The 15,088-nt window shown below is 36.4% G+C and overlaps 2 protein-coding genes across 2 annotated transcripts in view; one reads left to right on the top strand and one right to left on the bottom strand.

Moving 5' to 3' along the window:
- INTS6 (integrator complex subunit 6) overlaps positions 1 to 14,436 on the top strand; it is an 84,217-nt gene extending 69,781 nt beyond the window's left edge. The window contains exons 14-18 of the mRNA XM_016213830.2: positions 500 to 642; positions 842 to 1,073; positions 8,297 to 8,671; positions 9,669 to 9,762; positions 11,572 to 14,436. Of these exons, the coding sequence (XP_016069316.2) occupies positions 500 to 642; positions 842 to 1,073; positions 8,297 to 8,671; positions 9,669 to 9,762; positions 11,572 to 11,665 (938 nt within the window). The 3' untranslated portion in view covers positions 11,666 to 14,436. The remainder of the gene's footprint in view (positions 1 to 499; positions 643 to 841; positions 1,074 to 8,296; positions 8,672 to 9,668; positions 9,763 to 11,571) is intronic.
- SERPINE3 (serpin family E member 3) overlaps positions 13,237 to 15,088 on the bottom strand; it is a 27,381-nt gene continuing 25,529 nt past the window's right edge. The window contains 1 exon segment of the mRNA XM_087813734.1: positions 13,237 to 13,280. Within this exon segment, the coding sequence (XP_087669860.1) occupies positions 13,237 to 13,280 (44 nt within the window).

Raw genomic sequence — 15,088 nt, 5'->3', positions numbered from 1 at the left:
GACCAATAACTGTCATATTCTGATATTTTCTTCAACCATATCCATGGCACTTACTACATATCAAGTCAGATGAGAATTTAACCTTTGCTCTCTGTGATGTAAGCATTCTGATAATAGCTATATATAAAAAAGGTTATGTATGTGATTTTTCTATTAATTCTGGTATAATTAAATTGTGTATATTTGGAGTAGATTAAAAGAGACATTCCTTTTCATGGTAAGGTTACATATTGCTAATTCTATGTACTGAAATTAGCGACAATATTTTTGTTTTGTTTATAAGATAAAATCAGTGATTTTAAATTTTATTTTAAAAATCTCAAAAGAGTTTTATGTTACAATATTTATAATGGCAACACATTAATTTAGAGTATGTGGTAAGGGAAGACTGCTGAGAATAACAAACACCAGGTAGCATTCATATATAAGAAGATACGTGATAACTAGAACAGGTGTTAGTGAGGTTAACTTTTGTTGTTGCTCTGTTTTGTTCAAAAAGATCAAGTACACAGTGTGCCTATAGCACAAATGGGGAATTACCAGGAATACCTCAAGCAAGTACCCTCTCCACTAAGAGAACTTGATCCTGATCAACCTCGAAGGTTGCATACATTTGGCAACCCCTTTAAGCTGGATAAAAAGGTAAATGTGAAATGTTCTGTTATAATTTGTTTGTGCTAGGTACTGTGGATTTAACAGTTCTTAATTTAAAGCTATTTTCCTGGTAGAGTATCTAATAAATGTCAAATAGTTAAATACAGTTGTTTTAATGGGAGTTGGAATTAGTTGTGCCATTTAAAAACTGTATGTAAATCCAGGGAAATTATATATTTTGTTATAGGGTATGATGATAGATGAAGCAGATGAATTTGTGGCTGGACCTCAAAATAAACATAAACGACCTGGAGAACCAAATATGCAAGGGATCCCTAAAAGACGTCGCTGTATGTCTCCACTGCTAAGAGGCAGACAACAGAATCCAGTTGTGAACAATCATATTGGAGGAAAAGGACCACCTATACCTGTGACTCAAGCACAGCCAGACCTTATTAAACCCCTTCCTCTTCATAAAAGTAAGAGTTTAAAACAACAACAAAAACAAACATTATTTGCTGGTTTTTGGTTCTTCAGAGAAGAGATTTTTAAATAGATTATAGGAAAAAAAATTGATGAAGTCCAAGAGCTTCTAGAGAAGATGTTTATTCTAAATTGGCATCATGTAATTTTTTTGTATGTCTTCTTAATGAATGTATGTTGAACTTTTCATATGTTCATTATGCTTTATTAGTGATCATAATTTAAAATATTATTTGCAAATCTTAAGTATTTCAAAATAATAGTCTTTAAAGGAGTATTATCAATACCCATAGAAAATGTTTCAATTTCAGTTTAATGCAACAACTAATTATTAAACACCTGTGCTATTTTATTTATTTATTTATTTATTTATTTATTTATTTATTTATTTATTTATATTTATTGATTTCAGAGAGAGAGGAAGGGAGAGAGAGAGAGATAGAAACATCAGTGATAAGAGAGTCATTGATCGGCTGCAGCCCGCAACCCGGGCATGTGCCCTGACTGGGAATCGAAACCTGATCTCCTGGATCCTAGGTTGATGCTCAACTGCTGAGCCACACCGGTTGGGCACCTGTGCTATTTTCGATAGTACTAGACATTGAGGTATAGCAGTGATCAAGATAGTGATTTTTGCTTTCACTTTTAATGCGTGAGGAAAGAAAATCATCGAACATTTCATTGGAAATGTGGTGAATTTTATAAAAGAGAAGTCAAATATGTTGTGGATGTATTTGGCATGAGGATTTAACTTGATGTATAAAGTCAAGGCACTTTACTAGGAAGTTATTTAAACCAACACTTGAAGGGTGAATGGAATTAGTTAACTAAAGCTGTGCATTTGCCTGTGCTAGGGGAGTAGTCTAAGAAGAGTAGAGAGTAAAGAGAAGGGCATTGAGGTAACTGAAAATTCTCATATAGTAAACGTGTTGGGAATGAGATAAAGTGGAAATTAAAAGGCAGAAGCCAGATCATGGAGGGCCTTTGGAAGCCATTTTAAAGATCCTAGGCTTTATTCTAAGGACAATGAGAATCCGCTGAAATGTTCAAAGAGGTAGTAGAGACTGGATATGATTAGCATTTTATAAAGACTCTAAAATGTGTAGAATATTATCAGGGAAGAATAAGAATGGATGTAGGGAACCCTTAATGAAATGATGGATTCATTAATTATAGGTAGTGATTATTCATGGCTCATTACATTTTAACTGGAGAGAATAATACAAATATTTATATACCTCCTAATGGAATTATGCATTACTACCTCTGAAGTATTCCTACCCACTCTCACTCCCTCACATCCTGCAATTCTTTTTGAACATCGACCAGATAACACCTCTAGATTGAACTACCAATTTATAGGAAATATAAGGGACAGAGCATTTTAAATGACAGAACGGATGCAGTTAGTAAAATCCAGATTATGGGAAATTCTGTAGGACAAAGAATTGGGGTGTGTGTGTTTGTGTGTTTCCAGAAAAATGCATAGAAAAAACAGAGATACAGAAGGACTTTATACGTTCAAAGATAGTTAAGAGACATATAACCAGTTACAATTTTGGGCCTGATTTGGACCCTGAATCAAACAAAATCAAACTTTTCCACAAACAGAAACTATATAAGGTAATTAAAATTGTGGACACTGACTGTATATTTGATGTTGTTAAATAATTATTTTGGATGTACAGGAACCAGCTGGTAAAGCCAGGGAAGTGCTAATGGTGACCTGCCTGTGGGGTTGCGAGAAAAATATGTATTTGAGAAATAATTGGACATATCAGCAAAGGACTTGGTGATGACTGATAGGATGTTGGAGCCAGGGCAAGGGAAGAGTTTTGAAAGACACTGGGTAGATGATCATGTCAGGGGTGGAGTGGAGGATTGATTTTAGTTTAGAAGTGTATATTCTAAACTAAATAGATAGCCAAGTGGACACCTTAAGTTAGAAGATAACTTTGAGTTTGGAACTCAGAAGAGGAGGGCTAGAGAGGTAGGTATGGGAGATAGATTAACTCCCATTGGAGTTAATAAAGTCTCACCAAGAGAAACAATGAGAAGAGGAAACAAAGAGCCTGAAACAGGACTTTGAAAGTGCCAAGTTAAGAGGATATACAAGGCTCAGAAAATGGGATTGAGAATGAAGCATAAAGAAATTGGAAAAAATAGGCAAGTATTTGGTGTCATGGAAGCTAAAGGAAAAGAAAATTGAGTGGTTGGTGGTCTGAAATATTTTTCTTTCTTTTTTAACTTTTTAATCATACTTTTTAATTTTTATTAATTAAAGTTGACATACAATATTATATTAGTTTCTGGTGTACACCCCAGTAATTAGACATTGTAAAACTTAATAAGTGATCAACCCCCAAAAACTCATACCCATCTGACACCATACATAGTTATTAGAATATTATTGACTATCTTCCCTAGACACCCATGACTACACTATAACTACTAATTTGTACTTCTGAATCCCTTCACCTTTTTCACCCATCCCCTTAATCCTCCTCCCATCTGACAACTGTCAAAATGTTCTCTGTATGTGTAAGCCTGTTTCTGTTCTGCTTGTTCATTTGTTTTGATTTTTAGGTTCTTTTGTTGATAAATATGTATTTATTGCCATTTTATTATTCATATTTTTGATCTTTTCTCCTCCTTCTTCTTCTTCATAAAGAAGACCCTTTAACATTTCCTGTAGTACTGGTTTGGTGGTGATGAACTCCTTTAGCTTTTTCTGCCTGGGAAGCTCTTTATCTGATCTTCAGTTCTAAATGATAGCTCTCCTGGGTAGAGTAATCTTGGTTGTAGGTTCTTGATTTTCATCACTTTGAGTATTTCTTGCCACTCCCTTCTGGCCTGCAAAGTTTCTGTTGAGAAGTCGGCTGACAATCATATGGGTGCTCCCTTGAAGGTAACTAATTGCTTTTCTCTTGCTGCTTTCAAGATTCTCTCTTTGTATTTAATCTTTTGGCATTTTAATTATGATGTGTCTTGTTGTGGGCCTCTTTGGGTTCCTCTTGTTTGAGACTCTCTGTGCTTCCTGGACTTGTATGTCTATTTCTTTCACTAAGTAGAGGAAGTTTTCTGTCAATTTTTCAAACAGGTTTTCAATTCCTTGCTCCCTCTTTTCTCCTTCCATCATCCCATGATGCGAATTTTGGTATTCTTGAAGTTGTCCCAGAGGCTCACTGTTCTTATTTTTGGATTCTTTTTCTTCTTGCTGTTCTGATTGGGTGTTTTTTGCTTCCTTATATTCCAAATTGCTGATTTGATTCTCGGCATCCTCTACTCTACTGTTGATTCCCTGTAAATTATTCTTCATTTCAGTTAGTGTATTCTTCATTTCTGTCTGGCCCTTTTTTATGATGTTCCTTGAAGTTCTCATGAAGTTCTTTGAAGTTCTTATGAAGTTTCTTGAGTATCCTTATAACCATTGTTTTGAACTCTGTGTCTGGTAGTTTGCTTCATCCATTTCATTTAGTTCTTATTCTGGAGATTTGTTTCATTTTTGACATTTCTTTGTCTCCACATTTTGGCTGCTTCTCTCTGTTTCTATGTTTTAGGTAGAGCTGTACTATGTCTCCCAGACTTAATAGAGTGGCCTTGTGTAGTAGGTGTCCTGTAGTGCCCAGTGACTCAGCCACCCCAGTCACCTGAACTAGGCACTGTAGTTGCACTTCTCCATGAGCTGTGCACACTGTCCTATTGTAATTGAGCCTTAATTGATGTTGGCATCACTGGGAGGGATTGACCCCCCAGGCCAATCAGTTGCAAGGATCGGCTGCGACTACAGTGGGAGAGCTGCTGTGCAGACGCTGACCCTATGGAGCAGGACTTGCTTCAGTGGAGCTTTGGTGCTTGCTGAGTTTGCCCTTTGAGTGTGTCACTGGTGGATGTGTAATCTTGTGTGGTCGAAGCTGACCACTGGGTGCACTGGCTCTGGGGCCTCCTGGGAGGTGCAGTTTAGCTACTGCCTGTGCCCTGCTGTGGCCACCTGGCACAAGCTACAGAGTGATCTGCAGATGGCTGCTACTTACGTTGGGCTTGGAGGTACCCAGGAGAGGCCAAGCTATGAACTAAGGAGAGCTGCTGCTAGTACTGGGCCTGGAGCCACTTATTGAGAAGTATGGGGTATCCTAGTCCAGTTGCTGCTTGTTTGAGAGATTTTAGGAAAGTCTGAAGCATGAAGCAAGAGAGGCCACTGGAAATGGCTTGGATGAGCCTGCAAGTAGAGAGGGGTGGGGTCTCAGGGAATCACCTGGGTAGGGGGAACAGTGTGAGCCATGTTGATGAAGACTCAGTTATGGTGCCTGTCTGTTGGCTCTGTGGTGGGGAGGGCTAAGCAAAGGAACACTGGCCTCTGCCAGCAATTCTTTCTGGGAAAAAGCTGCCCCTCCAGGTTTTCTCCTGATTCCAGACAAGTTTGTACCTCCCTGAATGTCTCACGTTCTTTTTAAGCTGCTGCCCTAGCTCTGGAGCTCAGAGGGAATGAGTCCTGTTAAGTCCTTGAGCCAGCCCTTTAAGAGGAACTGCCTGAGGCCCAGCCAGAAGTTGTGGGGACTTCTCTTCCCAACACTGGAACCCTGGGTTGGGGGGCCTGGTGTGGGGCTGGATCCCTTGCTCCTCAGGCAATCCTCCACAGCCAAGATATCCTGATTTTAAACCACCACATGTGGGTGTGGGACCAGCTGGTTCTGCGATTCCACCAAGGACCTCCACCCTTCCTACCAGCGTCAGTGTTGCCTCTTCTTTAATTCTCTAGTTGTAGGACTTCCCTTCAGCCAGATCCAGGTGGTTCTGAATGATGTTTTTTCTGTATTTTAGTTGTAATTTTGATGTGGTGTGGGAGGTGGCGAGTACCTCTTTTATCTTCACCGGCGCCTCCCTCTCAAATACTTGTTAAGCAGATCATTGAAGAAAATTAGAAAGGTTCTGTTAGTCTTTGGTTATCTTAGCAAGAGCAATTTTGGTGGAGTAAAGGGGACAGAAGACTACAGAAGTGGGTTGAAGAGTGAAAGAAAGATGAGAAAGTAGAGACAATGAGTGTAGCTGTGAAGGGTAGGTGGGAAAAGAGAATGGTACCTAGAAGAGGTTATGGGGTCAAAATAGTGATTTTGCTTTGTTTTTAAGATGATAGAGAGTTGAGCATGTTTAAATGTGGGTGTTATGGAACCAGTAGAAAGGGCATGGTTGAAAATGAAGATGAGAAAAAGCATAATCATAAAATCACTGAGAAAGCTGAAGGAATCCAGTCCAGATCCCAGATGAAAGAATGCTGCTTCCATCAAAGCTTAATGGTGGATTCAAGATTAATGGTGGGAAGCAGAGGAAGTTCCCATCCCACACCTCTGCTTTTCTTTGCTCTGTGAAGCAGGAGGTGATGTATACTGCTAAGAGGGAAGGAGAGATTGGGAAAATCAGAGATTTGAAGAGATTAGAGAAGGCTAGAATGATCTTTTGTGGGAGAGGGAGAAAGGGTTGGATTAAGCTTTCTAGGCAGTGCTAAGGCCCAAGTACAGATGGTGATTGCGACCACCCTATAGCTGGGTCATATTTCTCCAGTAGTGGTCATCATTCCAAATGCAGGTCTGAAGCAAGCAGATTGATAGAGTCATCAAATGTGGGATTTTGCCTGGCCAGTGTCATGGGAGAACAAAAGAATGACAGAATTTAGGACATTACTAAAAAGTGACACATTATGGGATATAAGTTGGATAGATAAGAAAATGGATTTTTAGAAGGGATCTGATTAATGGGAGGGGGGAAATGGAGGAGTCACTGGAATAAAAGTCTGGCTGAGTTAAAGAACAATAGCAGGATAAGTTTACTCTTCATCCTGGAATTTGTGTTTGACTTGAGAGGCAGACTTACAGGTGGAAAAGTTTTTTGGAGATTGAGGAATTGGTAGGCCAGGTTCTTGGCAGCTTATCTGCTTAGACATTAAAGTCATGCACTACAGCACGTCTCAAACTTCTCACATGTGTATGTGAATCACCTGGGGCCTAGTTAGTTAAACTACAGATTCTGATTCATTGAGTTGGGGTAAAGATTTAGATGAGCATTTCTTGTGAACTGATGGTTCTAATGCTTCTTGTCCACATACCACACTTTGAGTAGTAAGGATCTAAAATTATGTACTGAGGGACATGGGGTTGGGAGGAAGTCTGTGAACTGAGTGCCGGGGACATCGTGACAACAGAGGTGTGCCTACAGATCAGTAAAGATAGTGATGGGGAGAGAGAGGAAGAGTGAAGAGTCACAGTTGAGCCTCAGAAGAGCAATATTTTTTACAAGAGTGCATGGAAAAAGGATCTTGAGGTGATACTGGGAGTTGAAGAAATCAGTGAGTCCATGTCTATGGAGAGTGTTTGAGAGAAAGTTTCTATTTCAGGTCTGAAGGAGAGCAGTTTCTTTGCAAGAGATCTGGTTTCAGTTAAAAAAGGAGTTGTAGAAGACATTCAGTAAAGTTTGCATATCATGGAATAGAATTTAGGAGGGAGTCAGAAGTTTGAGGGATTTTTGTGGGGATGAGTACATTTTGGACAGTGAGGGAAGTAGAGATGAATTCAGCTGTTGTCCTGGAGGTTTGGTGAGCAATCAGGGAACTTAGAATTCAGCTGCTTTCTTTGGGGAGCAAGGTAATAATTTAACGTCAAGTAACAAGGTGGCAAGCTTTTAAGTCTAGTTTTCAAATGAATTGAAGTGCGTAATGGGTTGTTCTGCATTACTCAGGTAATGGAGACCAGATGGATAAGTATAAGAAAAGGGTGTACTGTGAAATGACCTGTTTGGTGGTATGTTTCCTAAAAAACATTGAACATTTTTAACTCCCTATGTTTGCTTTTGTATAAGGCAGCCTTAGATTGGAATGACCTAGGGCTAAAGAAAGAATAAGCATGATAATCTTGATCATATATATTTCCCTAAACCATTAAAACCCTACTTGTTCAATAAAATTGTCATAGAAAAATCAGAGAAGTAAAAGTTGAAGTTGCTTTTATTTTTCCTAAGGGCAGAAATTGTACAGATTTTGTAAATATTGTTTCATGTTGAATCTACCATATCTTTATCAAAGCTTAAGAGTCACATCACATTATTTGTTAATTTTTGTATCAAGGAGAATCAGTTGTGATTTGCTGCGATGATATTTCTTTGGAGCTTTCTTTACTATGTGCTTTGAAATTGTCTCTCATAATTTTTCCCCCCTTATCTTTGTTTTTAGTTTCAGAAGCAAGTAATGATTTGACAATAGATGATGTGGTTGAAAATCATGTTGTTGACCAGCTTTCATCAGATATTACACCAAATGCTATGGATACCGAGTTTTCAACATCATCTTCTCCAGCCAATTTACTGGAACGACCAACCAATCATACAGAGGCTCTTGGTCATGATCATTTAGGAACTAATGACCTCACTGTTGGTGGATTTTTAGAAAATCATGAGGAGCCAAGAGATAAAGTACAGTGCCCTGAAGAGAATATACCAGCATCTTCACTCAACAAAGGAAAGAAATTGATTCATTGCAGAAGCCACGAAGAAGTCAATACTGAACTAAAAGCACAAATTATGAAAGAGATTCGAAAGCCAGGAAGAAGTATGTAAAATTAGACACAAACCTCAGGTTTGATTTCTGTGTGTGCTAAAAAAAAAAAAACCCACCATAAACTAACTAAAAGCGTATATCTGATTCTAGATCAGTCTTGAACAATATATAAGCTAGAGATTTGATTTTTTGTTTAGCTGACAAAAACTGACAAATATCTGCTATACCCAAAGTACTGTGCTAGGTATGGTAAGCAGGAGGGACTGAGAACACAGGAAGAGCACACAGATATATTGCACATAGTTCCTACCATGACTGGAACCCATAGTCTTGAGTATTCTAGCCAGCAGTTGAAATTTTAATGTAGCTGCAAACCCAAAAAGACGTAGGAAATATTTAATGACTTCATGTCTGTGAAGTCCTTGGCATAGAGCCTACCACTGTGTTTAAGATTTGAACTATGATGGTGACCAGGGATGTGTTTAGGTCAAAAAACTAAAGTTATGAAAGCTCGCTATTATATGAAAACAAAAGAACTTTGTGGGATAAAATTTCAGTATTACTGGCATTCATTCATAAGGTGTTGACAGATTGCTTGTTACGATGGTCCAGAGTAGGTAAGACTTGCCATTTAGGATGTTTAGTCCTTGGAAGAGTTTTATGTGAAAACTTGAAACTGAAATAGCACTCTTAATCTGTTTTATTATTTTTCCTCCATATACCCTCCATCCCTGAACCCCCATCCCCCCATGTTGACTGTAGTTTAGAATTAAGATTAAAAGGGTAGATTTTTGTAAAGGCCACATGCTTCTTTTCAGTGGCACTGCCAAAAAGTTACTTATTCACCCTTCTAAGCTTTGATACCTTAACGGGAACTTGTACTAAAAAAAGCAGTGTTTGACAGGTTAAAGTCTTCAGTGAGCAGTGAAAATTTTATGTAGATTATTTTTGTTTTTGTCTTAGTATATCTTGTAAACTGCAATATAAAATTATTGAATAAGAGTATAAAGGAAAGCCACTTAATTTTTCTTTTTGCTTCTCTTTTAAGAATATGAAAGAATCTTCACTTTACTGAAGCATGTACAAGGCAGTTTACAAACAAGACTAATATTTTTACAAAATGTCATTAAAGAAGCATCAAGGTAAATCTATAGAACATTATAAGTAGTATTTTAACAATATCTGTTGTGTTATGCATGTATGTGACACACACACACACACACACACAAGCACTTTTCTCTTTTTTAATTTATTGAAAGAAGTTCACTTAAAAAATAGCCACACAAAAATTCTTTAGAACTTGAACCTTTTCTTCCTACAACGTACAGATACTTGCATAATTCTCCTTTTTCCTACCCTTTTGGTGTCTTTATATTTTATAGCCTCTAATTTTTCTACTTTGTGTATTTGGACTACCATTAATATTAATCAGTGATTAGTATTAACCTTGAAAGGCAATATTTTATTGCAGTTCACTTGTATGTGGGAAAGCATGTAATTAAGAGGACCAGAGTCCGACAAATGGTCCTCATTCTGATTGCTTCAGTAGCCCAGGATTATGTACTTTAGTACAAGGAATGTGGGTCAAGATTATAAATGGTAACTCCGTAGTGCAATTAACAGGGAAGCATAGTGTTGAGTTTAGTGATTGTAAAAATTATTTTTTATTTTTCCTTTAAGACTTTTTGTATTGTAATAAAATTTAGGGTTTATCTTATCTTCCAAATATACCCATTCTTTAGTTAGTCCCACAGTTTCTTTCATGCTACACTTAAAGTTTGTTTTAGATTGAGCAGTGTGCGGGCGGGGGGGCGGGACGGGACACAACAAGCTAGAGCATAGGCCACTTTGAAAGGTGCAAGATAAAGCGATAACTTTTCACATTATTTGTTTTGAGTATGTAACCTATTCTCTTTATGTAACATTCTGTCAGCTTAGACATCATCATGGATTTAGCTATATTCCTGGTGCTTGCAGCCACCTTTTAGAGCAGCAATTTTCAACCAGTGCCCTGCAAGAATTTTAAAAACATGCAGTACCTATTTAGTCAGGGGCATTGACCTCTTTTCCCTTAGATTGTCAAGTAAAAAAATGACAACAGCCAACACAACAATAATGGGTGTGAATGAATCAAAATTATACTTGTTTTTTGTCAGATTGGCAAAAAATATATTTTTGATGTGCCGCAGAATTTTAGTGATTAAATTTATGTGTGCCATGAGATGAAAAAGGTTGAAAATCAGTGTTTTTGAGAGTTGTGTAATATTATGCTGGTTACAAGTAGAGAGAAAGTAGGTATAGATCAGAGAGTGTTTTGGGACATTCTAAAAAAGCATCAGCAGTATTAGTGCTTATGTAGATGAATGCAATTTTAGCGTACTATATTTATTACTGAAAAAAAATTAAATTGCAGCTTGAACTTTAACTGTTTGGTATATTCTATACGAAAGATGTCTAATTATCCTTGATTTGCTAGCTTTCAAATTGTAGCAGAACACTGTGTTTTAAATACTACTACCCAGCTTTCATTTCATCTAACATTTTGTGGGGGATTATATTCATACTTTGTTCACATTCCTTTTAACATTAAACTTTTAAAGAACATGAGAAGCTATTGGAGTCATTGCTTTGGGAGTCCTAATTTTGTTGAAATACTAGTAATCCTGTACATACTAGGTATTTCATTTTTCTTTTTGATTGTGGAAGGAATAACCTCTTTCCAATTGTAGTTAGGTCTGGATTATTTGTTTTAGGAATCAACTATAATACAGTATTGATAAAAATAATTTGCTCGTCTTCCAGCAAATTTTATATATCATAAAGTTGTTGATTTTTTTTCACTCACTTTGAAAAATCTTACTAAGGCAGTTTCTTTTAAGAAAAACATTATACTGATATATAACTTTATCCGTTAAAAAGAAATTGAGAGTGCTGTTATTTTTTTTATACAGGTTTAAAAAACGAATGCTAATAGAACAGCTGGAGAACTTCTTGGATGAAATTCATCGAAGAGCCAATCAGATCAACCATATTAATAGCAATTAAAAGAAAACAGAATGTGGCCACTTATTTCACTATATCTTCTCCAAATACAAAGTAAATACAAGACTGTTGTGATTTTGCATTCATTTTTTGACATGCATTGTTGGCTATTTTAAATACTAAGAGCAAGTCTACAGATCCTTTCTCATCATTTTACAGTGACCTTTTCTTCATTTTGGTTTATTTTTGTAATGTGAAAAGTATCACTCTAAAAACATTTTTATTTAACAAACTAAAACTATTCCTTCAAATTTCTTGCTTGTCATTGACTCTTGCGTGTCAATTTCCCTCAGGTTCTATTTTCTTAAACCAACCTTTAAAATTGTCACCTCTCTTAAGGTTGAACTTTGCCAAAAAAAAAATTAAAAAGAAGTTACTTTGTAATTTTTGGGGAAAAAAGCACATACATTAAAACTAGGTAATGTTTTGTATATACAGTTATTTTGGATATATTATTGTAAGTTGTACAAATGTATTTTGAAGAATATTTAAGAAAAGCACTTTTGTTATTCCATCAATAAATGCTCTATTTTACTCTTGTGTGGTTTAGGAAATAATCACATTTAAAGAAACCATTTAAAACCATCTTAAGATAATGGAATTTTAAAAGCTTTGCTTTTTGGCATGGGAAAAATACACCACTTGAAGTTCATATTTGTTAAACTTAACTGTAATTACATGGTACATAATATGCATTGTCTTTTTACTATATGTTCTTAGCTTGTGTTGGTCACACCAACGTACTCCCATTTCTGCCTAGAGAATGGAAACAACAATATCTATAGCAGATGGCAGATACTTTAAAAGCTGTTTAAAGCAGACATCTTTGGACATTATTGATTTTCTTACTTCCCTTCAACCCCTTTTTTTCTCTCACTAGGATTGTGGATGGCTCAGAGTTGAAACAGTTAGTTAGGAAATTATAAGTTAGGGGCACATCACATACTCTGAAATATCTAGTCTTTAGCAGCTTGACGCCATGCTTACAAAAGTCCCATAACAAATTGGGGATTCAAGAAGGGATCTCTTCTGCTCTGCTATTCTCCCACGTAAACTCTCCATTTTATTTAGAAGCTAAATGGGGGGGGTCTCTTTGTTCTGCTCTGCTGTTCTCACACGTAAACTCTCCATTTTATTTAGAAGCTAAATGGAGGGAACACACATTTAAGATGACTTTACTCATTTTGCATTACCCCTGATTATCTGGGACAAGGGATAACAAACGCTATTCATTGTCCATCTTCAGTAAAGTGGCCTCGTGTGTCCTTACTGAGGACATGACCCTATGACCTGACTCACCACTCATATATATCACTGCTGTGCCTTGTAGTGCTTTTGGAGTAACCAGTAGAAAAAGGTTAAAATGTGTTTAGATTAAGTGGGTGAAATAAATTTATAAAATTATAGTAAAATTGAAGTATTTTTAGGTTCATAACATTTGAAAATTACATACCCTTTTTACACTTTGGCAGAACACTTTTTAAATTTCAGAGGTATAGCATAATGAAATTGTAACTTTTTATGAAGAAAAGCATAGATGAAAGTGGAGAACATGTTTGAGATCTGTTAATTTTTTAGTCTAGGGGAGTTGAAACTTTCCCAGTACTGAAGATAAACCCTGTCAAGAAAAAGAAGCATGTATAATGTTATATAGTATTTTCATATGAAATTCTTTAAACCTTTTTTACCTCTACCAAATACCTTTAAGTAAAGCAGGATATAATTTAATAGATGGAATTGTTAAGGTAATTCTATAATCACATTGCTAAATTCAGCAAGAGCTACACAAAATCCAGAATATATTTTCTGGTCTTAAATTATATATATTTAGATTCTGAGATTAATGGAAGGGATTACATGCAAGTCATTCAGATAAAAGTTCATGCTTAAGAATATTGAGGAAAGGGATTGAGTCTATTCCAATATTTAGTATCCTTATCAAAAAACTAATTTCCATTTCAAAGGCTGCTGATGAGGTAATAGTCCTTTAGACCCTTGACCTTTAATCTCTTGGGGGGATGGACCCTAGAGGGAGTTGGGAAGAAGCAGTTTGTTCAATCTCTTCTTTGTCAATCTGTCACCATACTCTACACGCTTATTCTAAAACTAGTCACAAGGTTTGAAGCTCAAGCTTAATATTCCATCTCCATCAAGTTTTCTACATTTTAAGAAACTGGGCATATTATTAGTTCAATTAGTGAAATACTGTAGAATTCTTGTAAGTGAAAGAGGAAGGGAAGTATATTTGAGGGAAATAAGTCTTTTAGGCCCTTTAGATCACTGGATGACTTTAGGCTGGACAAATGATATTTTTCAACAGTTAAATCTTTCTTAATGGTCTCATATGTGCCCCATTTGTCAATTGATGAGTCATTATTTGCCCTTTTTAGTAGGATTGATCAGTTTGGTGTACTGAAGCCTGAGACTAGTTTTTATCTCTTCAATACCTGTCACCAGAAGAGTGTCCACTTTGCCGTGTGTTATGTGGGCAAGAACCTCCCAGAAAGAGAGAGAAATTAATTCACAGGGACTGTAGATGTACGGCAGATTGTGGCACTGGTTTTGGATTTAGCCTTACATTTTCATTCTGTTTACTAAGGCAGTTCTAAAAACTATCATTGAGATAGTGGTGTGTCCTTTACTACTACAAAGATTTTACAGTCATTTTTATGCACTTGAATTCCAAAAAGAAATTGTTCTCTTGACTGTCATCAACCTTTATTGGCTATCAGCTTTTGACAATGACCTTTCTGTTCCGATTTAGTCTCCTGTCTCTCTGGGGAAGTGGAACCTGTCATTTTTTTCATCTTTCATTTTTAACATGTATCCTTTCTAAGACAGGGCTCTCTGTTGCCTGTTCTGAGTGGTATGTGACATTTTCATCTAATATGTGTGGGGTTGGGATGATTACTAGCAGGACATATTCTATTGATGGACCTTTTCTCCCCAAATAATCCCAAAGTAGATTACCTAGTGAATGATCATTTTTATCCTTTTTGTCACAAAAGTTTTCCTTTGATTTCTAGCACAAGTTACAGCAGTTTGCAAATGATTCTCAGATAAAATGATGTTGACAGTATTTCCTTAACAATTTGTGTAAAGCCTATGCATAATTTTCATTCTAACTTTTGACTTTTTTCTCTCCATAAATAAAAATAATGTCTGATGTTTAGTTAAAGTAGATCCACTTTTGCTTGATTTTATTAGTCTTGTTCTATACAATTTCTTTTTAACACATTGTTTAGATTTGCCAACAACTCTTTACTGAGAATCTCTTTTCCTTCCTAAGCTGACAAATAATTGCCAGAGGGGCAGGGGGAACATTAAGAGGAATAATTTGAATACTTTGTTCAATGTTGTTAATGCTAAAGGACTTATGCTTGTCCTCTTTACATGCTAAGAATCTGCCTGTAATATACCTTTTTT

The sequence above is a fragment of the Miniopterus natalensis genome, chromosome 2, assembly GCF_054644295.1.
Source record: "Miniopterus natalensis isolate mMinNat1 chromosome 2, mMinNat1.hap1, whole genome shotgun sequence".
NCBI classification, from domain to species: domain Eukaryota; kingdom Metazoa; phylum Chordata; class Mammalia; order Chiroptera; family Miniopteridae; genus Miniopterus; species Miniopterus natalensis.
Note: the sequence above shows the minus strand (reverse complement) of the source record. Positions and strands in the feature narration are given on the sequence as shown.